This window comes from Mycteria americana, chromosome 2 (genome assembly GCF_035582795.1).
Source record: "Mycteria americana isolate JAX WOST 10 ecotype Jacksonville Zoo and Gardens chromosome 2, USCA_MyAme_1.0, whole genome shotgun sequence".
Lineage (NCBI taxonomy): Eukaryota > Metazoa > Chordata > Aves > Ciconiiformes > Ciconiidae > Mycteria > Mycteria americana.
Window position 1 is genome coordinate 20,449,453 of NC_134366.1, and position 27,090 is coordinate 20,476,542.

The 27,090-nt window shown below is 36.4% G+C and overlaps 1 protein-coding gene across 1 annotated transcript in view; it reads left to right on the forward strand.

Moving 5' to 3' along the window:
- The window catches only part of C2H10orf67 (chromosome 2 C10orf67 homolog), a gene marked incomplete at its 5' end in the record, with an annotated part of 46,990 nt that overhangs the window by 13,864 nt on the left and 6,036 nt on the right, over nucleotides 1–27,090 (forward strand). Inside the window, 7 exon segments of the mRNA XM_075495419.1 lie at nucleotides 4,057–4,123; nucleotides 4,126–4,200; nucleotides 9,025–9,090; nucleotides 12,191–12,255; nucleotides 20,664–20,749; nucleotides 20,875–21,036; nucleotides 21,969–22,051. Coding sequence (XP_075351534.1) covers nucleotides 4,057–4,123; nucleotides 4,126–4,200; nucleotides 9,025–9,032 — 150 coding nt within the window.

Consider the following 27,090-nt stretch of genomic DNA (forward strand, 5'->3'; position numbering starts at 1 on the left):
TCTAAATTGAAAAACTCGTCTTAAATCTGTTTATCAAATAGTTTGAGATTACTTGATTACAGAATCTGAATACCTTGCCAAGGAGAGGACTTAGGGTTTGGGATCTATGCCTAGGGAATATCTATGCCTAGGCAAATGGGGATCTATGCCTAGGCAAATGGGAATTTGCCTAGGGTTTGGGATCTATGCAGCATTCTCTTAAGAGGTGCTGTACACGAAAACTTCAGTCTCTCTCCAGGTCGCAAGAAGTATTCTAACAACAGTTCACGAAAATGCTCTAACTGATCTTTGTCCTAGACATGCTTCTGAACAGATGAAAAAAAGGAACGTAGAGAAGGCTGGTTGGAATAAAGTTAGTGTCAAATTGGCTGGCTAACCCTTCATCCTTAGGCTGCACTTTGAGGACTGCTTCAGTACCTATGCAATCTTTAGCTGATCCATACAGCAGAAGTTTGTCATCACCAGCTTCTTCTCCAAGATTTCTGCATTTATACAAAACAGAAACAAGCAACATTCGCTGTTTTCCCCTGTCAAAGAGTGTGCAATGAAGTGCCTATTTTTTCCTCCAAAGCTATGCTGTCTTTAATCTTTTTTCCAGCTCTGACATGCCTCAAAAAGGTAAATGGAGCTATTTGGGCCAGCAGCAACTTGTTAGTCCCTTCCTGGCTGGCGTCTACATTTTGTTACATTTAAAAGACCTCCATAGATTACAAAATCAAATACAGCAGCTACAAGATGAAACTGCTATGAAAATGATTGTCGATTAGAGTGTATTGTCAAAGGAATGAGGACATCTTGATCTCCTGAAATCTTCAAGACTGGAAGCCCTTGAAGAATATAGGCATTAGCTGAATTGAAGATAAGGGTGCAGTAACAGTGACTGACTGAAAGGTAAAGGCTTGTATTCAACCGGTGGCCACACTAGAGGTTCTCATGTTCAACCTTAAGCTGCATTTCTTTGAAATGTATAGGTATAAACTGTGAAAGAATTAAAATTATAAACATACGAACGTAACATATTATGGATAATAACAATAAATAGAAATAAATATCGAAATCATCATTTCCCTTGCAACTCAAAAGTGGTGTATTTGTAAATGGCTGTTTTTCATGACAGCTTGTACAATTGCACCCTCTTGTGGTCTACGTATGCAGACTTGAAATACCCAAAGTAGAGCTTAGAAATGGAAAGGTATGTAATAATTTGGATGACAGGTTTTTCGGGAATGGATTTGTTTTCAAGGCAAGTTCCCAATAAGTCAACAACAGTAACAACTTCCGTTTATAATTTTAACTCGAATACGCTCAAATATTTTCTTCTTTCGTGTCATAGGAGAGCATCAGTAATTTGCATCATATTTCTTTGCAATAAGAGTTCAAAAATCATAGCTGTTATGCAAAAGGCCAATTGATTATTTTGATTGTGTATTAAATACTGCAGGGCACCAAAGGGCAATGCATACTTCTCAATTGCATAACAGGTCTATTCTCTCACCTTTACCTATTGGCTAGAATACTATGAGGATGAGTGGATTAATCTAGTTGAAGTTTATTATATTCCAAAATGATGTACGCGTATCTGTCTAGTATTATTAGCAAAGCAGTCATAAAAGTCTACACTATATAACCTTAGCAAATATATAGTAGCATTTATTAAGGCTAAAATATGCATAGTTTTTACTTTAATAAAACCGTTAGAATGAAGGCAATAAAACAGAAAAGGTGAGAAATATTGAAGCCTCCTAGATACGGGGTGTTATAATCGCCTCCAACCTCTAGCCCTTTTTTCTTACAACTTAAAAGTCCCCTAGTTTAAGCAAGCCAAACGCTACCGCTGTGGGCAGATGGTAGAGAGAACATTGCTACAAAACCTGCCACTCAAAGTGTAACAGATGACTGTAGCTACAGAAAATTGTCCCTTTGTTCATTTTGCTAATGAGTGTCCTCATTGCAGCAGGAGCCTGAATAGTTAATTACGTGCAGTTCTTGGTTTTAGCAGATGGTGGAGCTAGAGCTAAAGGTTAGCTGAGCAACGTGCAAAGTGCAAGTTTGGGGAGAAAATGGCTTGTGTGGTTTTTATACCCTTGAAACAGTAAAAGATTATGATTGCACTTATATTTGAGATGCCACTTAAAACTTAGTCACAGGATTCATTAAAAACTTTTTGTTTATTTTATGTGAAGGTTCTTCTTTGCGCATCAGCTGTTGATGCTCAAATACAGCCAGAGCAAAGGAACGAATACTTAAGCCTATTAAGAGCTGTAACAGTTACTTAAAAGGGCTTTTGAAATTCTGAGTTCGTTTTGCAGTGGTTTAGAGTTGACCACTGCCAGAGCAGCGTGTTAGCTAATTACTTAAATATTGCCTTAAATGTTGCCTTAAATATTTCCTAATGCTACTGTTTTCCCTAGAGCGTGCTCCTCTGTCTACGGGATTTGGTAAAAGTTTTCAATAACAACATGAAATCTAATAATTATCTCAGAAGATTCATTTTAGAGCTGTTGCTGCGTAAAGACTGTCTAAAATGAAATACTGTTGAAGTATTTTATTAGAATTTATTAAAAATTTACATTATTAAAAGTAACATTTTTGTTACTCATACTCGGTCTTTTTGTAAACTGCTACTGTTTCTTCAGTAAAGGAAGGGGAACCACAAACTAAAATTAATTCCTTTCCAAAGCACTTGGCATTTTATTTACATGATTTCTTATAAAATCAGTGAAAACTTTGTGGCCAAAACTGTATGTATATTGCTAATCTGTTCTGGTAAATTGGAGCTCAAAAATGCCTTTTTTGAGAAAAAACAAATAGTTATAGACTAAATTTTACCCATAAATATATTATAGTTTAAGTTGCTATGCCATTTGAAAACCTTGGAATTTTGTTTAACATTTTTATTTTGAAGTAGTTTTTTGAAAGAGTTCATATTTTTACCAAGCAAAGCAAATAATATCCTGAATTTTCTTTAGTAAGTGAAGCAACTGCTGTCTGAGTCTTCTCTTTTGTGTTAATATTTTAAATGGTTTCAGGAGTTAGTTAATATTCTGGTATTACTAGAAAGATCTGTGCCAGCTCTGAAAGCTTTTCTATAATTTTAAAAGAAATATGTGGCAGTAAAATCTAGACAGCCATAAGACAATATATTCAAATGTTTTCAATAGCTTTGAAACCAACAAGAAAAAAAGAGTAGCTGTCCCAATAAGCTTCAGTTGCATAAGAAGTCTTTTCCATAATGGATGTGGCAAGATTTAAACAAAGGACACGCATAATAAAAATGTAAATGAGTTTGCTTTACTAAAACTATAACTTTAAAGTCTTTTGTTGCATGTTATCCTGGAACCTTCTTACAAGGTAATCACTGTTTGCATAGAGATTTAAACCGTAGTCTTCAATAGCATTAAACCCCTGCACGGTCTATGTGTGACAGGCATGCAAAGCCATGTTAATGTTCAGAATATGAATTGCCTCTGGGTGGCTCCGACACCAAGTAGAAAACCAACCGTGTTGATATCAGAAGGCCTGATGGACTCCATGCGGCTCCCAGCCTGAAAACTTCACCGCCTTGACATGTGATGTGCTCCTCATGACACTGGCAGCACTGTCACTGAGAAATGGCACAAAGGCAACAAGCCCCCCTCCTTAGCCATGCACTTTGCAACCCCCTGGTGTTGCCTGTCCACAGTCTCTCCTGCCTGCCTAGTTACGGACAGCGCTTCATAAACACGGGGGGAAGTGTGGGTGGATAGGCCCCAGCTGCCTTCCTGGACACAGCCTCCATAATAAATTGACCTGAATGATGAGGGCACACAAACAGTATGATATGCATTATTCCTGTCAATAAAATGTCCCCATGTGTTATGGTCTTTGTATATAATGTACTGCAGCCTTTCTTCTAGCGGGGACCTATTTAGAGTCTCGACTTTTTTCTACTCGTATTATGCCTCTGTAATAGAATTCAGAAATTATATGATACTGTGTTGTATAATATTACACCAGTGCGGCATATTTAAATCCCTGAGTCCTTACTTATAAATTCAAGGCATTGCAATCTTTCAGGTTGTCTTTGAAGATGATGACCATGAAAACAAAATGCTTGCAAAAGAGAATGAGGATTTCAAAGAAGAGGTTTTAAACCGCACAATGAGATTTCTCGTCTTGAAAATGCTCTGAAACGCTCTGAAAAAGAAAAGTATTTATTAGGTAAAACTTTAAACTGATGTTAGGTCAAGATGACTACTTTAAATGCAGCGTGTAAGAAATGTTACTGAAGTTGGAATTAACTGTTAACACGCTACAGAAGGATGGCGACTTATTTCTGGACTGTTGTCTTTCTCTGGTATTGAATGCTAATTTTGTATGTATTTGTAGAGAAATTCATACATATTTATTCTAATTTTAATGCATATATTTACATATTTTTAATTTATGACAAAGGAATATTTGCTGTGGCTTTTGAGACTTCTAATATTGCCTAGCAATGTGGCTAGAGTTCATATTTTGTGACAGATACATGCTGTAAAGTTACTGAAATAGAAAAGTGTCGTATGTAGATAGTTATATTTTTAAATGATCATCTGCTATTTTATCTTAAGGGAACTGTATTAAAACCTACTCTCTCTCTAGTTTTTGAACTTCTGCAAAATACTTGAATTTGCATTTCTTCATATAATTAGTTTTGTGTTTCTGTGGAAGTTTCTAAGAGAATCAGTTTCTATCAAATAAGCCATCACTGCTTTTGGGACCTGTGCTTTATTATAGTTCTTAAAAGGAGGGTTTGTTCCCTGATAAATACAACGTACAGTCTTTAGCTGCAGGTTATTTCTTGTATATTGCCAGATTGAAATATTTAATGGAGGACTAGCATCTACAGCAGTAGAGTAGAATTTGGCTGTTTAGCTTTGTTATGTCCATGTAGATTAAACCCAGTATCACCTTTAATAGTGGCAAGATGAATTTGACACAGACAATATTCCCGATTCCTGTTTATCATCTGATGCAACGGTGCTTCTTATCTTTTGGTAGTTTTGTATGAGCAATAAAGAACCACCTGCTAAAACACTTTGTATTGGCTGTGACTAACAGCAAGGATGTCCAGAATTAGTATTAATGAAAAGCTGTAGGCACTCAGTCACACTTGGCTCTTGAACTTACTTCTTCATCTCTATCTGTCCAGCCGGCTGAACAGCGGGAAGAAGGCTGTGAATGTCAAGGGCGGTGGTGAAGGTCACAGTTCTTCCAGGACTCTCATCCCCGGTGCATTCCACTGGGTTCAGAGACTGACCTGAAGTAAACATTTTGACTACATTAATGTAGGCATGTAATTTCATGGCTTTTCTCTTTCCCCTCCTGTTTTCAGATAAGCAAGTTCAAAGAATGTGATCAAAAATGGAAGCTGATGAGCAAACTGTTCAAAAGGTGCTGTAATTTTTACTTTTGTAAGCTACACTCTTGGCAGGACAGTAACGACCTTGGACTGTTGGCAGTGTATAGTCCAAATAATGTTAGAAAGCTGACTTTAACTTGAATTATGTTACATTTTGGTTTATGGCAGTATAACTCACTGTAGAGTAATAATGAGTTGGTATTCCTTTAAATGAATATCGTGATTTGATTTTCTCATCCTGTCATATTTCATAATGTTGTTAAAACACAGTGAAAATTCTGAACCTCAATAAACTACAGTAAAATGATCAAATGCTTTAATAAAAGAAGTAACACATTCAATAAGCTTTTGAAGGCAGGGAAAGAAGATTTGTATAGGTGAATAGCTAGTAACTTCAAAAAAGAAAATGGTTGGGTTTTGTAACCTGTGACTTGTTAAATATTCCACTATTCCTGGATAGAACTGTTAGTGTATGTGAATTATTATTTATATGCCATCTGAGCAAAACAATAGCCGAACAAGGTATAAAAGTCAACTCTTTAAAAAAACTTTCTAACGCCAATGTTTATTAATTAATAAGTGATCTCAATAAAAGGTTGACAGCTCTCCATGTTTTCCCAGTATTACATCTAGATATCTTTCCAGTGGGCTTCCTATCTTGTGATGGTTCTCAAATTACTTTTTTCTACGATGTCATTCTGAAAATTAAGAAATAGGCACAGAACTTTTTCCTATAACAAAAATTCCTTCTGTGAAACATTTCCAAAATGTTTTGTAGATAACTCACTTCTTTGTTCTGAAATATAAGGGACATAGTGATATTTGTATATGCTAATTCCATGATTACTAAATTCTCGTGCAAATTCATATTAAAAGAAAAAAATGTGAGGACTGTGGCACTGGATTTCTAAAAATCATCCCTTTCATTGCCTTTCCTTATGACCTTAGATGAATATCTCTTCTATGACCAAGTTTCCCACTCTGAAAATAGTGATACCTACTTATCTTTACAGGAACATTGAAAGGTTCCTTAAGTTCATTAAGATTCTGTACATGAAATCCAAAATCAGAAGTGGAATATTAATTTATCTGTCTAGTGCACTAGTCTATCAAAGAAGGGATGTGTCTTCTGTTAGATTTTCTCTTTCTCTATCTAGGTCTGACAGTGCTCAGGAATCCCGCTTCAGTTTGAAGTCTCATTATGGTGGAAAGGAAGGGCCAGTCATCTGTTCCTGTACTGAACATTTCTTCTTAATTCGTTTGCAAAGTCCAAAGAATATTTTTAATAGTACATTTTTTTCATCCTTTCACTCACAATAATTTTTCCTGAAACTTACTCTATATTTTCCTTGCTTTTCCTTCATCTCCATACAATGGAGGACATTATCTTATGTCTAGTATCTTCCACAGATATGACCTCAGTCTGTGGATTTGAGCAGCAGCATAGGAACTCCTTTCTGTATACCTCTCACGTGATATGGAAGCGCTACATTTGTGTAAAAATGGATCACACGCCTTCCTCCCAAACTGCCTCCGGTACAGCTACCCGGACAGGTAGCCCCTCACAGTCACCGCGCAGTCTGTCAAGTGAGCTAAACTGTAAAACTGAAGTGCTGTGAGAAATCTTTGGAGCAATCCTTCTCTTCCCGTTATAATTCTGATAATGAATCTAATTATATTTCCATTCCTGAAAGAAAAACTACAATTCTAAAAGATTAACTACGTTGATTGAAGTTTCTGACTTTTTTTCCACCCTCCTTTGCATATCCCATTGCAAGATGTTGTCTCGATAGCCAGAACGTGCATAAATTCTTCTTTGGTTAAAAAGCTTTGATCTTTAAAAAGAGGAGCTGGCCGTGAAGGCACCTGCTGTAGTGCCCAGCAGTTGGAGATTTCACTCCAGAAATGGAGGTCGTAAAGTTGATACAGACACCAGTATCCAATATACACTGTATAAGGAAAAGTTAACACAAAAACGGGATTCAAAGCAGCCACAATCAGTACTAAATGATGATAAAACACATTGGAAGCACTGCCTCTTACCTGGACTAACTAGAAATTACTGATCGATTTCTTGTAGATGGGACTTGGAGTCTGGATCTTCATCCTGTGGGCAGGCAGCCAAGCTGTGCACTGGCTGTGGGCAATTGCCTCTCCAATTTCTCTCGAAGCATCATAAGAGAAGGCAAGGACTGAGTTTTTCATAAGGACTAGAGCACTTGCCCAGGGTTCTGATCATTGCTGAACTTGAGGACCTTTGAACCTGTAGCTCCACATACCAATGTCTTCGCTGCTCGTTTACACTGTGTTGTGGTGGGAAAATACTCTCTTTAAAGTTGGGTACAGGGAGAGCAAGCACAGAAGAGCCATAATCTCTAGGCTACATGTTAGGATACTCAGCATAGAGGAAGGGACTTTTCTATAGATTTGTTCTTTCTTTCTTCGGACTTTTGCTGAGTATTTTTGCTTGGGAGGGGGTGTTTATTGTTTTCTTGTAATTCATGGTCTAATGTAAAATGCATAAATGATCTAGCAAGTCAAAACACAAGGTTGTCCCTTTCTCATGCAGTCACAGCTTTGGTATGTCGTCAAGCTGGTGCATGAGTATTCTGTATCTAGTCTCATGAATTTCATATTCTTTGTGTCCAATGGCACAGCTTGAACAGAACTGGTGGCTTATTCTCATCATAGAGGGGTAGTTAGGCTACTTTTCCATGACTTTGGGATATTGTAATCAAGCCCCATAAAACTCCCAGCAGCATACAATGTCGGTCGCCCTGATTTGTGGCTGAGCATTCTAGCTTCTAGATTATTATGCTGAAGGGGAGCGTTTCTCCATTTTTATGAAAGAAAATTAATGTCAGCGTTGTTCTCAACATTGTCTGGTTTTAAATATGTTCTAAATGCAAATACGGTAAGCAACAAACTCTACTCCTCGTGACACTGAGAAATATAGATGTTTAACTTGCAAGTCCCAAGTGACAGTAGCTCTGACGGAAGTCCCAGGCAGCTCGAACCCAGCAGAGCCAAGGAAGCTTTGCCATGCAATGTAACTGTTTAAGGGAGTTTGATTCTGGAATTTCTGAAGAATTCTTGAAGAATTCTGCTTAAATTGCTCTTTAGGCACAATCCTTTGTCCGCAGTGAGTCTAGATGTGTAATTTGCCTGACAATGTTTGTCTCGCGAGGATACGTTAGAACTTGCTGCAGATGATGTAGACGTCTGCTGATCTTCCTACAAATTTACAGCAGAACAGTGGAATTGCCCCTGCAGTTGCCAAACTGCCACTGCTGTTTGACTGCAACAGGTTTCCACAAATACCCACTTTTCTGAGAGTTTAAGTCATTGAAGTCTCCATTTCTAATGTTTTCGTCATCTTCCTACCTCTTGTGACATCACACTACTCTGCTTATGTCAGAAAAACTTCATATGTGTGACTCTTGTGACATTATTATACCCCACATAAAAGTATCTAACTAGAAGTGAAAATGTCTATCTATTACCAGTTATGATACAAAAACATGTGTATGTCCACATGTAGTCTCTGGATCAGGGAGACTGTATTTAGAAAGGATTTTTAGAGAATTCTGCCTGTTTGTAGTATGAAATCCAACATTGATTCTCACATGTTTATGTTTTAGTTGATTGAAACTCAAGAACAAATAAAGGCAGAACTTGAAAATGAAAGATCATTAGTTAAAAATCTGGTAAGATACTTATGTGTACATTATTTTTTGTAAACCACCATTTATTGCAAATCTAATATAATATGCAAAACCCTTGTAATATCCCATAGATTTAATAAACTTATTTTTAAGTAGGGAAGTTGTTTTACTTGTGAAAACAGATAGCAAAAATACTTTACAGTTTAATTTTGTTCTTACTGTATTTTGAGAGGAACAGATGTAAACAATATTACTAGAAATATTTTTTTTTTAAATGCTACTATTTTGATTAGGAGGACTTGGAAAATATTTAATAAATGCAACATTATTTGAAAGGATTTGCTGCTGCTGTTTACAAATGTCATAGGCAATGATACAGTTTTGTCTTAAAATATTTTTGTATTCTGCATTAGTCTCATAAGAACACTGCCTTTTATTTTCTTTTTACATGATCCAGGAACTTTCCAGACGGCTGGTCCTTTATTTTACCGTTTGACTTTTTTTTTTTTCCTAGCCTGATTTTGTACTGGCTTTCACACTGATCACCACTAGTACGTCTTTGTTACAGTAAACTGACTGGGTTTATTATAATAAAAAATAAAACACAGCTTGACTTGCAATCTAAATGTGCTGGAAAAGAATATGATACTGTTTAGAAGAGAAAAGGTTGTGAATAGAAAATCAGTACCACTTCAGTTATTTAAACATTTGCTTTTCTGCAGCTTGTCAAACTTTGTGCCAAGTCATAGCTGCTTTACTTTGTTTTGTTAATCTCAGCACCATGTGTCTTGGGCTTTTTTAATAGGGGGCCAATCCTGCAGCACTTAGTTTTCAGTTTCAGTGCGTCTGGGTAAGTACTGTAGGACTGCATTTTTTTTAAATTGGAGAAAAAACAAAATATAATGTTATAGAGTAGGTCTTTCAAATCAGTTTGTGAAGGTTAAAAAAAACCCTACAAAATAAGTTGCCTATTAAATAAACTTTAATAAGCACCTTCATAATGAAAATGGTTTATAATTCTCATCACATTTTAAGAAAATTTCTTTAACCTGAAGATGTAAGCAGGACTGTATTGGAACTGGGAAATTATAAATAAAAGATTTTAAAATTTGATTGTCTGAATTTAGGCCAGGGTATAGACTTTGCTCTTTCAAGGAAAATCTTTTGGGATATGAATGTACCAGCTGAGAATGCTGGCTAATGCTAAAAATTACAGTCTGATTTGTATATTTACCAAAAGCATTTGAAGGCATTATGGTAAGATGATATAACTGAGGGCTGATTTGGCTTCACAGCCTGTTTCTGAACTGGTATGTAACACGAAAACAGCTTAGACAGACTTCTGGATTGTAGCTGAGGCACCTAGAAACATCATTTTAAGTCACAAATTGAGCTGTGATAGTTCTAGAAATCCCAGCGGGACGTTTAACATCAAAGCTTAAGTAGTCAGGTTTGATATATCCTTAATGTATGCAAAAAAATCTAGACACTAGAAAGCTTTTATTAATTCAGGAGAAAAATAAGTTTTCAAAATAAAATTATTTTTTAAAATTGATTGTTAGACATGTGTTTATTTCTTTAGTATTATTATTATCCCAGAGTTAGTTCCAATTTTTACCTAGAAATGCTTCAGCTAAGGGGATCTTTTTGGATGAATGGGGAAAACCTTTTTTGCGCAGATGTAGTAACAGTCTGAGTTCAAAACAAATGAGTACCTAGGAGTCCAACCTTTGCAAAGGCTGTTGAGTGAGATTTGGCCTCACTCTTCCCTCTCCTCCAAGTTCTGAAATCGAGCACACAGTTGCCAAATATCTAGAACATATTTATGAGGTGGGTTCTAAGGTCTTTTAGTGCCCCAAAATAGAGAGTATGCATTGCGATTAATTGTGAAATGTGATGACGATACCTTGACTAATCTGCAATACCTAAGTATTTAACATGCAACTTTTTGTGGCCTTATCTTTTGATTGCATGTTATCAAACAAATCAGTATTAAACACAAAAGAAATATAGCAGTAATGCAGTTAAGTCAGATAAGTCAGAGCAGTACTATGCACAGTGAATGGGAAATAAGATTGCAATTGGAATGCTTATCCTCTGGGAAACAGCAAGGAAGGAGTAGACTCAGGGAGAACTTAAATACTTTGCTCATTGAGACTCCTTGTTGATACTCTGAGTGCATACAAATGTGGAAATGAAAGATGGACAAGCAGGAGAATAAAAACACTCTCAGAGTACGTAGTGCTCAAGAGAAAGAGGAATGAACACTGAATGTAAAAAGTAATTTGTAACTAAGGTTGAATCTGAAAGTAGAAATCCTATGACATATGATTGGAATAAAGCATTTATGCTCTCAGAAGATCTTCTCTAAGTTTTAACAAGTTTTTAAAGCAATTTCATGAAGGTTATTGCATAAACATAGTATTTTCTATATTACCATACAATTCTGCATATTTTTACTTTATTACAATAAATAAAAATGTTAGTGATATAAAATGACATTTCCTAATAGTTTAAATCCTGGAAAATGTAACACTGTTAGATGAAAATAAACAATTACAGAACAGAATCATTAGCAAAGTACTCAAAATTGAATTGATAGTAAAATCCTGGAACAAATCTTAGGGGGGAAAATGTCAATTGATTAAATGTTCCCCTTTTGTCATCTTTAATGATTCTGTCAATATTCAGTTTCATTTCATTGTCTCTAAACAATATTTTTGCTTTCCCCTCATTTGAGTAATTTATGAGCAATGCTGAGCATAACACAGAAACGGCTGGCTTTGTTACAACTCAGTACAAGCCAAGGAGTCGCTGTCACTTTCTAATGTTGTTGACAGTCCCAGCTTATATCCAACTGAGTTTTCAAAGAAAAAGTGTAAGTATTTTTCTCTCTATTTATTACGTCCCCAGATGGTGAACTGAAAGACAGTTTTTCACTGTCATAGATCAAAGTGCTAATACAATTAGCTTTAAATCTGCAAAAAGTTGTATGCTTTTTGAATATGCTATTTACAGATGACTTCTTCTTTTCACATTTTAATACAATTTTTCAATAAACTATAATTCTGGGTTAATATTAGACTTTTTCCAAAAGTTTATGCCTATTGTTTTGCTCATATTTCTTGGTGGTTCCTTTTAGCAACAGAAGAAGAAAGAAGACACCGAGACAAAAGTGCAAAGTGTCCTTGTGTGGCACAGAAAAAAGTATGCCATTATCTTTATTTCCTAAGTAAAGTATAGATAGATTTTATTAGCTAATATTGCAAAGTGCTCTGCTTATGTCATACGTCTGTTTTATTTGTCTTAGTCTAGTTTTTCTTTTTCCACTGATTTCTCTTAAAACTATGTTTGTGTTTTAACTGAGTAAGGAAATACTTTCCTTACCCTGCACTAGTAACTACTATAATTGCAACTATACTCTTCTAAACAGTCTTTTTTTCCATTTAATCCAAATGGAGTTAAGTAACATCACTACTAGACTTGGTCCTTACCTTCTACTCACTACCCCTTCAAACTGAAACATGTCCTCGCTTTTCCTTGTCCTTTAATCTAGAGAGAATGAACATGGCAGATCACAGGGCACGATGTTTGACAGCTATAATTACTGGGTAAGCATAGCTCAGGGTTTATCCAGCTGAAATCAGTTCAACTGACAAGGTAGGAGTCTGGCGGAAGAAATCCCTTTATTAGCATTGTACCTTATAGCTGGCTAAAAATACTGAAAAACATTTAAATGTTAGACCCCAAATCCTAGTTTTGTCCACAGACAGCAATGCTGTACCAAAAAATACAATGCCATGAGGCACAGGGACAGAAAACTGGGATTCTTGCTGTTTAACATAATACCTACATATTTCAAGACCAAAAGCAGCACAAATTCTATCTTAAGCGCATGCCATAGTATTGCAGAAGACCAACAGCTTACTGTGCTAGAACAGTGGTTTGCACACAGCAAGTTTAAAAAAAGGTAGTCCAGGTATTGAATAAACTTTTATTTCTGACGCTTAAGCTGAGAATCATGTTTATCCACATGTGAAAAATGTTTCCTCTACTTCATCAAGATTAACTAAGTAGGATGGGATCCTGAAGGGACTGTGGAAATAGAAGCAGAATTTAAAACGCTGCTAGGGCATTTGGGTAAAGCTGGCAGCTGAGTTAGTAACTAGCAGGAAAATCCTATCTAGTATCTAGGTCCTAAGTGCTGCTAGGAGGCTCTTGAGAAATGACCACAATAACTGCCGTGGAGGTCCTCCAGTTTCTCTCTGTTTTTATACCTGATATGAGGTGTGGTTGCTTATTCTTGCAAATGTATGCACTTCATTTGCCCCAGCCTTCAAGGAACAATAGTGTATGCATCATAAATATATACAGCTGAAGGAAATCTGACAAACAGATAAATATATATAAAGTGATCTTACTGCATTGTAACTGTCAGCACCCAAAGGCTGTTTCAGGTTGTTAAGAAAACATTGAATTCTCTTGAGATGAAAGTACAGATTATTGCAAAACAAGAAATGTTATTGCGGCATAGAAGAGTCTGCAAATATATACGTAACTAGATTTTTAAATGGTTTTAATGCTTAGTGTAATTTTCAAAAGCCTATAGCCATCTATCTCCCAAACACTTTAAAAAAATGCCCATGGTCAAGTAAATGTACTAACTTGACAAAGCAGTTCATTCAAGCAATTCGTTTGTCCTTCATGAAATTCTAGTTTCATTTGAAATGTCATGGGAGGGGATTCCAGTGGCAGTGGCCTAACTCATTTTATAAGAAAATTATATGTCTTTGTGTTATTCTTGATGTTTAGGGAGTAACTCTCCATTTATTCTTTCCTTTTTTCATGCTGAATTATCAAACCCACTTTGATTTATGGAGAAAAAGAGAAAAAGTGTGATCTGCTTTACATAAGTCATCCTTCTTTTCCAAAGACTTACTCTTGCAAGTCCTTCTGCACACTTGCCAACTTTTGAATCCTTTAAGTAGAAAAACAGGTAAGAGTAATAAGGAAAAATCTTTAAATATTTTAATAGGATTTGAAGGTTTTCCTTTAAAAAATGCTCTTTCCTCCCTTGTAAGAATGATTAGCATTTACGAATCTATAACCAATTTCCATTAGTTGCTCGAACTATTTAAAAACTCATTCTACTATGAGGTTTCTGAATGTGACCATAATCAAATAAAAATGTAATTTGTCATCTGTACCTACTACTACATCCAGTCATTCACCAAAGGTATGAGGAAAGTCAAACTGTTTGGATTTCTCTTTTGCTATGGATTATATTTTAAACATTTCAGAAAAATAATTGCTGGGAAAATGAATATATATATATTTGTGGACACTCTTTAACTTTTGCAGAATATTTTTATAATACAGAATAAGTGTAGTGAACCATTATAAGAACAAAGGATTTTTTAATTGTCTTATTATTCTTAAAGTTAGATCGAGTTTAGGTTTCACAGTGCCTTTATTTGAGTAAAGGTTGTTGATATCCCTGATCTTCCTAAAACTTCAAATAATAGGAAAAAAAAGTGAATGTTTAGAAGTTAGTATCTAAATCAATCTATTAATTAGCCTCACTTTTTGAAGCTGGATTTCCTTCAACAGTTATTTGACATATCCTATTAATCATAGTTAGATTTGGAAATCTATGGCATGTGGTGAGAACAAGCCATATGCTGAGATAAACTGAACTGGAGCACATCTAGGTTAGTTGAAATATGTGTGATGTTTGAAAGTGGTATTTCATTGTATTAAAACAAAAAATTGGTATACTGTTGGTAGTTATCTATTTGTTACTTAGATTTACGGCTTGAAGTGTTATAGACATAGAGGAATATCCTTTATTGAAGAATTTAATTTATATTCATGTTTAATGGATTCAGTATCATTTAAGTACTACTTTGACACTTACCCAGATGTCTACTTGCCCTAGTGCTTTAATCATACAGTAAAATCTCGGCAGCAATAACATAAAATTTCAAGCTCAGTAGCAACAATGTAAAATTTTGACAGAAAATCAGCCTCCATGCTACCTCCAAAACCTTTTTCTGTCCTTTTAAGGACAATATCTTTTTCAAGCAGAGGGAGATTTTTGTTCAAAACCAAAAAAGATACTTCGATACTATGAGAAATGTCTTGCTACAGAATTTTCCCTGGTCTTGCACAGATGCGCATCCTGCCCCCTGAAGTTTATGTAGGGGTTGAAAATTAGGTCTTCACCAGAAACTTGGCTCATATAGCTGTGACGTTGAGGGGTGTAGGGGATGAAGAGCTGTAGGCAATAGTTACGTCATTTCTGTACTCAAAAAGCCTACATTCAAGTGCTTCTGCATGCCTAGACTCTTACTGAAGGGTTGTTAGTTTTTCCAGCAAACCTTTCCCAGTGCCGGGCTGGTCTGTTTGAAAAGAGTAGACCTTTTGCCTAAAGGTAATGTGGCCAGTGGCAGGGAAGGAAAGATACAAAACTGAAAAGTTAAAAGAATCCAGTTAAAAGATTCCAGCTTATATAAAACAATAGCACTTAACATTTGTGCATGAATCATTCTTTAGATCTCATCTTTTATTCTAGTACAATTTGATAAAATAAGAGTTTCAGTTTTTCCAGTATTCTATCAGGTTTTTGTGGTTGCAAATGCTTTTTTCCTCTTGTATCTTTTAGTATTTTGTGAATTTTCCTGTTATAAATGTGTCAAAAATCCACTATTCATGGACCAAAGCTGTACCTGTCTGAATATACCTGAGGAACCGAAGGAGCACTTGATTACAGTTTCAGCTTTAAAATGACCTGGCCTAGTTCTTCTCTTGTTAGAAATGTTTTGAGGGGTTTGAAATACTGCTAACATTTTTCTGTGTTTCTCTAATACCTGATTCTCCTTTTCTATCTGTCGTCATCCTTGGCTGTATAATATTTTTTGACCAATTTACTGCTGCTATTTCACAATCTTTTTTCCTGTTAGCTGAATTTCTAAGAATATCCCATCCGTAATAACCATAGCTCTGTTATAGTTTTACTAGTACTCATACTGTTGTTCTTTCTAGTGCCTACAACCTTCATAATTGCTATTGTGCTTTAAAACACATCAGAGAGAATAGGATTTTAACCTGGTGAACTAAAAATTCATTTATCAGAGCTGTATGGCTTTGTCTTGATATTGATCCATACTGTATTGATCCTGCAAGAGAGTACATGAATCCTCCTCCTCCACACACCCTTCTAAAAAGAGCAAAGCGCATTTATTCCCTTCGGTCTCTTAAACAAGGGGATAAATGCCGAGACCTGACCGCTCCTGCCTGGCCATCACAAGGGGGTGCGGGGGTGTCCAGGCCTAACCTGACGTCCTGCCCCCAGCTCTCCAGTCCTGGGAGGACGGTGCCTCGCAGAAACCACGCAGACTTTGGCATGGCCTGAGGTGCTTTCAAGATACAATCTGCTGTTAATGAGTAAAACGCTAAATGATATTGGTAAGGTTCTGCTGTATAGTTTTTTAATTTTTGAATGTTGGTTTGAAGGAACACACAATAGCACATTCAGTAAAGTTCAATTACTTTTCAATTACTATTCAATTACTATTAAGTACACATACGGCGTTAGCTGATATTTTGCTTGGTGTTTGTACTGTAGCAGGTTTGGTTGTGTAATTTTGTTTTGTAGATAGAGCAGGGGACACCTGCATTCACCTCTAGAAATTTTTATGTATCTAGATAGGGATTATATTTACACTGGAAAATCCATTTTGAAGATTTTGAAAATAATAGGTTATATGTTTATACTCTGTTTCAGCTGATGACTGCATATTGCACTGTTGATAAAACACGATACATACGCAAGAAGAAGATGGAAAAGTATATTAGAATATACTTTTCCAGAGATGGAAAAGTATATTAGAATCATGGGATCATAGAATCACTTAGGTTGGAAAAGACCTTTAAGATCGTCAAATCCAACCATAGATCATTCTAGCTAGTCCCATCAATGGGGAGGTTTTTCTTATTGAATGTTTCTCATTATTTTCTTAATTTAGAGCAAATAATTCATATCCAAGTAATATCATGATGGGAAGAGTACAACAGTAGAGTAGAAAGAGTGTGACAGGTAATAGGATTGCCACAGTTCCCCTGAAATCTGTTTCATATCCTCCTGTCTCTCATTTGTACTTCCATTTCTTGGTTTCATTCTGTTTTCTAATATCCCTAAATTCATCCCTTAATTCCTAATATTTAGGACAGACTGAATGGTTTTCTTCATTACTATTTATATTCTTCAAGGTTTACTCCTTGTTATTGTAAAATCATTGTATATGGTATTATAATAATACCATAATTAATGGGAAAAATATTTATTAGGGTTTAAATCTGTCCTATTAATACTGTTGAGGCTCATTCAGGTTTGCCCAATCTTTCTGAACCTAAGTAGACTAACAGGAGTGAATTTTCTATATGATCTTAGAAGACCATAAAACCATTTTGATGCCACTTGTATTGCAAGTAGTGGAAGCTATAAATATATCCAAAAAAGGGGATGGTAACCTTTGGCTTGCACATAAATCTTAAGGTTCTAGATTTTTTTTTTAAATGGCTCAAGTAATTGTAATTTCAGGGCTTACGAAAGAGGAAAGAGTACTCCTGAAATTCCCCAAAATGGAAGATTCTTAGTCAGGTCACTGTGTCTGATATTTACGACACACTTCTAGATTAGGCATAAAGTGAGAATCCATCAAGCCCCCTGAGCAAGTCTATGAACCCATTGTATCTTCATCCACCTCCAGGCCTCCATGGCTGTTGAGCCAACAGTGATTAGTTTTAGGCAATTAGGAGTCTTGTCCAGGGTGAAATCTAATCATATTTTGAAATGCAGTAGTTAATCATTTTTAGCAATATAGCTGTAAGTAGCTTTTTGTACTGAGATAAATAGGCTATGTTGTATTTCAAACTTTCACCTTTTAAGATGAAAATGAGATTGGGAGGAGGGGCAGATGTTACCAAAAGACGAGTTGCAGAATGCTCTTTCCTACTCAGTAAGTTACGGTTCCAGTGTCTGAAAGCTAAGTGTGTTTGAACAGTGGATGAAAAGCTTAGTGAACATGAAAAACTTTAGTTATTAGATTCTGGCCATGCTTAATTTGCTAAAAATTAATTATGTATTTGGTTACATATCTGAAATATATCAAAGGTCTTCCCTGAAATACAGTTCTTATAATAACCTTGCTAATATGCAACATCCTAACTTAGGCTACAGAGGAGCTCAACTTCCTTACCAAAGTTAAATTTTGGAATCCTGTTCAATAGGATTCATATTTTGATTTCCAGGAGGCAATAAACCTTATTTGCAAGGTTTAGATCAAGGTTCAGTTCTTTCACGTTGCCTGAGGTACTGAGGTATTGTAACCATGCTGAAACACTACCTAAGAATAACTTCCTCTGCCAAAAATGTGGTTAGTTTTCATCTGTACTAAGAGGTGTATCAAGCAAACTTATGTAATGAAATTTGGTATTTTTGCAAGCTATTCATTTGCAAATAACATGCCCTCATAATTCCTATTACATAAAAGCTTATATAAGGAGACAAATATATAGTTATGTGCTGGGAACACTTCATTAATGACACAGAGAAAGGATTTCCTGTAGAACAGATGGCCCTTGTAGTGTTAACCAAACTGTTCATCTAAACCAGCATTGTCTGGAACCTAATGCCCTCAGGCAAGGATCCGACCCAGTTGTGGAGAGGCACCATGCAATCATGACAGATGGTCATGTGTTGAGGCAGTCCAAAGACCATGCATATGTACCAAGGGTGGTTGTTGAGAGCTGAAGCTCACAGTGGCAAATATTCAGTAGGATTATGGTTATGGGGTGTCCTGGTGCCCTACTCTGAACAACATTAAGGTAAAAAAACGAAGGCACATGAGACCTTATATTGAATGGAAGGAAGAAAGCAATAGTTGCTTAGCCCTTCACCCAGGTTTCATTGCATAGATCAATAGGAGGCAGCAGTTTGTTTCATTAGCTTCAGTCAACTTAAAGAGGGTATAAAATTTAGTCCATCGTTCTGCAGTGAGTTGAATGAGTGACAGTAATAAATACTTAGAATTGTACATTTCCAACTTTTGAAAAGCGAAAATTTCAATGCACTAATGCGCTAATTGTTCTTACATTAGTGTTTAGTGTTTCTTAACAATTTTATATATAAATCTGAATAAAATATTAATTAGGCCTGCCTGAGTTTTAAAGCTGAAGAATATGAAATACAGTTTAAATAGCAAGGACTTTTCGGATCAAGAGATTGATCCAGACTCCTTCCCTATTAAGAACACGCTTCAATCAGCTGGAGGTGCTCTTAAAAAGGGACAGGAGTCTCACTTGTCTTCAAAAGTTGAATTTTAATCCAGTTTATGGTTGCTTTCCACATTTGAAAAGAGATTTGCTCTTCTTTTCAGCCAGGAAGAACGTAGTTTTGAGAGATGCACGTGATGACAGTCATTTCAGAGGAGTAAATAAAAACAAAGTAGAAAGAATATCAAAGCACAGAAGGGATTAAAGTGATCTAATGAGAAACATGGTAATGGTTTGCAATGAGGAAAAGGAGTGAGCTGGAAAAATGTGATGGAGAGAATTTATATGGTTGAAGCCTAGAAAGTAGCTGCTGTTAGCATTAGTTTTAAAGTGGGGGGTTTTACAATCTTTTCATAGCAAATGTTACAGGAAGCACAAGTGTGACTGTCATTAATTTCTTTTTGACTGCCATACTGAACTGGAGTTTGGAAGTGCCACCGCTTCGTCATGGGACCATCCCAAGAGCTGGGGATCTTCAGATTGTGGAAAGTCTTTACACATGGTCTTGTCTACCCTGCCGTGTCGCAGCAGTTAGTGAGGGTATCAATACGGGTTACAGAAGCCCTATTATGCTTATATTTCAAGCAGCTGGGCATCAAATCTTGTGGCTTTAGAGCTGCTTTGCACCATTATCCCACGGCTTGAGATCTAGCCCATTTTGTGTGTAGCTGCAATGGGCCTGAATCTTCTTTTGCAAACTCTCCATTTACCCAGCTATATTGCAACTGAAATCTAGGGTGTTACACCAGTATAAAATCCATGTGTAGAAGGAGAATTTGACCATGCAATTGGTTTTGCAGTCATTTAGTAATAATTAATATTTACAGTGAATTTCATTTGCGGCCTTCACAGTATGTAGATAGAATGACTTTTCTTTATTTAAAAAGGCCTAATACTGAAATGTATCTGCAATACTATCTATTCTTTAACTCTGGTGTTTACACGTCTGAACTAGCCACATAGCTACCAACGTGTGGATTTGAGAGAAAGTGGAATGTATCTGCAGCTGAAAAAACAAAATGATTACTTGATCTGGATAGGGCTAAGGTTTAATACAAAACACTACCAAAAGCTTGGAAGTTCTGTTCAAACAGACAGGTGGATAACGTATTTGAATTACCAGGTTCATGTCCAGTGTGTCTGTGTGGAGACCTGTGGAAATGTAATAGGAATGCAATGTCTCTTGGGGGAGGGAGTATGTATTTGTGTGAGATGTGAAGAAGCAGGAGGAGATGGCTGGGGAGAAGACTGAACAAGCATCTCATCTTTGTTTTTTTCAGATTTGCTCTGTGCTGTGTAGAATATAATTTACAGTTGGAGAAGTAATATATATGACACCCTCCTGAGAGAGAATGGAAGATTTGAGGTTGCTTAATTTCTTTCAGATTTCTGATATGGCATGCCTAGTCAATGGTGTCTCTTTTCCTGAATGATAAAAGTATTACAGGAAACTAAAACAGGTTTGTGTGCTCATTAGACTTTATTTGTCAGTTTTCAGCACTGCAAGTAGAAGAAAAAGAAGTTGTAATGACCAATCTGCCAAAGCAAAGTGAAACTGAAATGATAATGCCAGAGGAGAAAAGAGAATTGGAAAAGGAACATCCTATGAAACAGAAATATCTTACAAAACAGAAGAAAGAACTTACTGACAAGGTGATCTTTTAATTATTACATGCTAAAACTTTGAGGTATATATTTTATATATATTTATATACAGGCCTTTTAATGTCTATGTATCTCACAGAACTACTGTGTCTTTTAACATTTTAGTTGCTAAAGTAATGGTAGTAGTAGACATTTATGTGGCAGCTTTATCCCAGGACCTTACAGAATTTCTCATGACATTTCTCTGAGAGAAATAGGAATCAGCTTCCCAGAAAGGAGAGCGCAGATCCAAAGTCGCACAGGCTGTGTCTTTGTATGGCGTGGATGCTCCGTGGGCACCTGCATCGGCACTTCCATCCAATCACCCAGGCTGGCAATGTGCCACAGCTCCCTTCTAGCCTGTGTACCTGGGTTTTCCTAGCTCTTACACTTAACATGGGACTGATTTGAGTCGGGGCATCCACACAGAAGCAAAGATTAGGAAGCGTTCCTGGACCACAAGTATAGACATAACCATGAAAATCAGAGTTAGGCCTGAGTCAGGAGTTCAATTCTTCGTTCTAGTCGCTTGACCACGTACTTTCCACAGACTACTGTTCTTGCCATGGGGAATTTGTGATGATAGGCCTTGAGTCCTCGTCCGTTTAAGGCAATGGCAATTTCACCATTGATAGCAGTAAGATGAGGTTCAGACACATATACATAGGACAAGATTGCATTTAATTATCCACAGTGCTGGTTTTATTACAGTTGCCACAATGTTGCCTGTCGCAATCTTTAGAAACAAAGAAAAAAAAGGAGCTGACTTTGAACTACTGGCTTAGGTTACAAAACCTTTCCGTTTTTGACGAGATACTGGAAATATCTAACAGCCCAAACAAGAAAACTTGTCCCAAGAATAGCACTGTATACGAGCAAAATTTTGTATTTGTTTTTGCATAGCTGGCAAAGAAAATAAGCACTGTTTTACTTACGTTCAGATAACATATGTAGTACCTGAGCAGCAAGCTGAAACTGAGAAACTGAAGAAACAAAAAGGTCAAGAAGGGCAAACCACAGAAAGGTAGTGGCCAAAATTTTTAAGATGTGCTTTGAAGACATTTAAGAAGCCTCCGTGTTGACTTAACTTCTCTTTACACTTTTTCTTTCTATCTTAGAAAGGAAGCTGAGCAAAGCAATACAATATGGAAAAAGAAATTCCAGATTCTACAGAACAGGTTTAGTATTACTGCATGGATTGCATTGATAAAATACTTCAGGCCTATAGATTTTGCAGATTATATTTGTGAAAATTAAGGTAGTTACATGCATTATTCTGTTACCTAGTCAGTAGCATCTGAGGATGTAATAGCTAGGTTTAAAAGACTGGAATTAAATATTAATGGACTGAACAATATACTGTTAACCTGCTTGTAACAATGATAAACACTTCAGACAGGTAATTTTGTACGATTGTGTTAATAGTACTCAGTTCTTAAAAACGAAACTTGTTTTGTGTGCTGTTAGACTACCTTTTTCTTTAATGTCTTTCTTATAGCAGTCTTGAATGAGATTTTAAGCTGTTAATACTCTTTTTTTAGCCTATGTCTTTCTCTTTGTCTTCTTTCCTAATGCTCCTCCTTCCCAGAATTCTTTTTCATCTCCCTTGTGTCATACTTGACCATTTTCTGTCACTACACTTTCTCTACCCCAGAATCACAGTGCTTTCTTCTGGTTTTCGTGTGGTCACAGTTCTCCTTTATGCATACTTTTTTCCTCAGCCAGTTTTCTCCTCTGCTCTATCCATCTTCTCTAGAATCTTCATCCTCCTTCTCTATATTCTGAAACATTTTGGCTGAAAAATGCTGGTTGTCGAAACCCACAAGTTCCCTCTAATCATCAAATGTAATGAACTTCTAGCAGAAGAACACAGAGGCTCTCATCGAGCTCTGCTCAGGGTCATAGAGACAGGCTGAGAACTGTAGTGCTTCTAGGTCACACAACTCCAGCACAACTACTCAGGACATAGCTTTCCGATTTGCCATGAAGCTGTGACTGAGATTGAAAACCTTGGAAAAATTATGAATTCCCTTAGTCTAAAGCTGGTCCTAGTATAAATCTTGCCCATTGGAAAAGCCTGATGATGTTTCTTGAGCAAGTAGCACTTGGACAGCCAGATGTGCTAGGACTACATCTATACTGACAAATAATTTTTAATGGTGTGGACACTCACATTTGTCCTTGGGTCTTGGTTCTCTATCAGCCTCAGCGTGTCTCTATTGCTTCACTCATATTCTTTTTTGGAACAGAGCAACCAATTCCTCAAGACAAAATCCTAGAGCAGTTATGGTGCTAGTTTGTTCCCCATAGGCCATACAGATGAGATGGCATGCCCACATAACACCAGGCCACATCTCAGAACATGCAACATATGTGTTTGGCACCATGCTATAAAAACACCTCTCTCATAGGCCATGACATAGCCCAGTGCTATTTTAGGTAGAAAACTACAGACTAAGAATAGCTAAAATCACACATGTGCCCCATGGGACCCTACCTGGCCCAGTATGAATGCAACCAGTCCACTCTGGAGGTCACTAGTACTGATCAGTGTGGACAACAAGTTGTGTGGCATGTCTTAGGTCTATGATTTTCTCCCTGCAGCAAAACAGTTCAGTAGTGCATATCTTATGCAGTGCACTCAGCATCTTTATTGTCTGAAGAAGCATGCAGAATTTACTAAGACTGAACTCAACAGCATGCAAATAGGGTGGAAAACCTCGGTAGCATCCATTCTAATGAGGGTTGTCAGAGCTTCCAGAGTCCCTACTATGAACCTAGGAACTGGAGTCTGAAAGCTCTGGGACAAGATGTGGAAACTGTAGGGTTTACAGCCAAAGGTAGGTTGTATGTGAGTGCTGCCTGGAATGGCAGGATAGGAGAGCCCTAGCAGATGCCAAATGACTTCAGTATGTTCTTGGTGGTATCTTTGCTACTGTTATAGGGGTGAATCAGACAAACTTTAATTTCGAATTTATGGAGTCCTGTGGACTCTATTTACTCTTGTAAACATCATATTTCATTTTTTCCAAGACTTTTTTTTTTTTCAGAATTTCAAGTTTATTTCAAATCCATCTGGACTGATACCAAATTTTAAAGAACAAAATTTCCCACCACCTGCACATTCTACCGTATTTCAGACAGTTCTTTTCCTGTATTTTTTTATCTCCACAACACCAATCAAAGATGTGGAAATGCAGTAATTCTTGTCCTCCAAATGGTGAACTGTAAGGAAGGTACATCCATCGCACAGCAAACTCTCTGTATTGTACTTCAAGCTTGTTTAGTTTGATACAATATCTCTAAGGTCAATGGATAGTTTCTCATTAAGTTCAGTATTCACTGACATAGGCCCTGAGTTATCTTCTCATCTGAAAATGGTGAGAATAGACTATGTGGATAATATAATGACAGTGGTATCGGTGTTTTTAGTAATAAGGCAAGTCTCTGTAGAAAAATAAAGTTCTATTATTCTTACCAGGTCTACTTTAATGAGTATACGCTGTGTTACCTAAATAGGTAGGTACTGGAGGATTTTTTTAAGAGAGACCATTAAAATGATTTGCTTAAATAAGAGATGAATTTGTCGTTTTATATATAGCTAATTGTTGTAACATCATAGAAACAGATTCATTTTGATGAAAAGCCAATTCATGGTGAGATCTGAATAGACTATAGGAACATCTTTATTTTTGCTTCATTTTTTTCTGACAGTTTGTTAAAGAACCATGCAAATTATTTTTTCATGACAGTGTGACTATCTGGGCAGCAGATATCTTTCTTTAATTTAGCCTGTACATTGTTATAATTTTATTATACTCATATTTTTTAAAAAATAACGACAAAACGTGAGCCCTCTTGTGGCCAAAGTATCTTCTATGTGTCTTATGAAATCATCAAAGCCTGTGTGGCCTGGTGAACGAAGTGCCTGAAAAATATCTAGAGAGCATTGAAGTAAATGTGTTTAGTTGGTACTTCTAATGTCAGTTCTCTTTCATTCTTCATAACAATTAAATCCATTTACGTTTTCCTTTACTTCTTTCTTAATTTACTGTTTGTAGCTAAAATGCCTATGAACTTCTGGGTTTGTAACCAGACACAAACGGGGCACAGAACTCCAAGATTTCTAATAACTTTGTCCATTCTGGTATAATTGCCATGAAAGGTGCTAGTTAATGTAAAATGGTTTTTGTGAATACAGGGGTTTTTTACTTTAAAATCTTCATACATATCAATGATTTGAGTCATAGGACCCAACACGACTATCAGTCAGAGCTGTCTTTTAGTTGTTACTGAACTGCAGCTGAACTCTGGTGATTTTGAGGCAGAAGAGGCTATATTTCATTGCCACTTATCACTCTTTCCTCACAAATTCAAGGGAAAATAATCCAAACTACATATTCTTATTTGAGAAAAATTCTTATCACCTGATACAATTTTTCATCTTTTTCAAGTTTTTTTGCTTCCCTTCATTAAAAGTTCTGTTTCTGCAGTGTAATACCTTTATTTGTAAAGAAAGAGGAAAAATTTTACAGCTGTTCAGATTACCTCATGAACTGGACCTTGAGAAATTAGGTAGCAATTTTCAAAGATTAGATAAAATATCAGCACTCTGTGGTTATAGTAAGTTTACAGACAGAAAAAGGATGGTATTTTAAATTCAAAGTGTGTATTCTACTCCTCACAGATTTTTCCACTGCCTAAGGTCTGTTACTTTACTCATACATTTAATGCATTAATGCAATTAATTGCATTTTAATGTATATGTGTCCCATGGATTGCTGAATGCTTACTGGTTATTTGTTCTAATTTTGCTGATCAATAGTGTTTGCTTAATTATTTTCTCTGAGGCCCGAAAAAGATACAAAAAAGTACATTTTTTGTAACTGACTATTTTCAAGTTGTGCTGGAGAGTATTGATTGCAATATCTTAACCTTCTTCTGAATCATGCGGTACTATCTTGTGTACATAATTTGTGTGTACAAATAACACGTAAGTTGTGCCTTTGCTGACACACATCACTAGGTAAACATAACATCCGTCTGCAGTGTATAACAAACCATAATGATAACTTTTTCGGTCAGTTTGTGAATTCAGACCTGTGCTGTAGGTTGCCCCTTCTATCCACCCGACGGAAGGCAGAGAGATCAGGAACTGTAAGGTTTGGTATATTACTCGCTCTGTGGGCTACTCACATTGTATGTCTTAACACACCAAGGGCAGCCGCCACCAAAAAGCCACCTATCCTCCTCTTATGCAAGTGGGTACAGCAGGCGAGAGTGACATTTTGGTCCTTTTTTCTAGGGCAGTTAAATAGGGGAAGATACATTCTAGTCCAGGTGCAGGACTAGCACAGACTGCTTACTCCCTGGATCAGGGGAGGAGGCTCCTTAGTAACTCAGAGGCCTTTGGGATTTAATTTAAATCCTCTAGATTTCAGAAAGGTCTTCAGTCAACCCCCCTGTGGATGGACCTGGATTAGCACAACTTCGTGTTGTCTCTAACTCATGTTAGGTTGTGTTCTTGCAGATCAGACACGCAATACACCGTGCTTGGAGGAATTTAAGAAAATTATTTTGGCAGAACAGAATTGGCAGGTGTAAATGTTTAAAATTCGTTTATTGCATGGCAGTTGGTCTTAAACAGAAGAATTACTTTTATTTTCTTCATACAGAGTTGTAAGTGTTTTGTCCCCTTTCATGCTGTTCTGACAGCATGGTAAGAATTTCAGGGAGAATGAACAAGGGTGGAGCTTGTCAAATTGAACACATTTTGAGTTTACCATCACTAGCATAATGAATGTTCAAACACAGAGTTGCATTTAAATAGTACCTTCCAATGATTTTTTTTTCCTGATGGAAGTCACATATCAAATTTAGTTGCAAATATATTCAACTCTCAATGTAAAAGATTTACAATTCAGGTACAGTCAAGTTAAAACGTAATCCCCTGATTTAAGAATGATTATACAGTGATGGCAATTCCATATTCAATTAGAGTCAACAAAATGTTACCTACTTTTTAAAATCTTTTGTTAATGTTGATTTCTCACTGATCAGCTT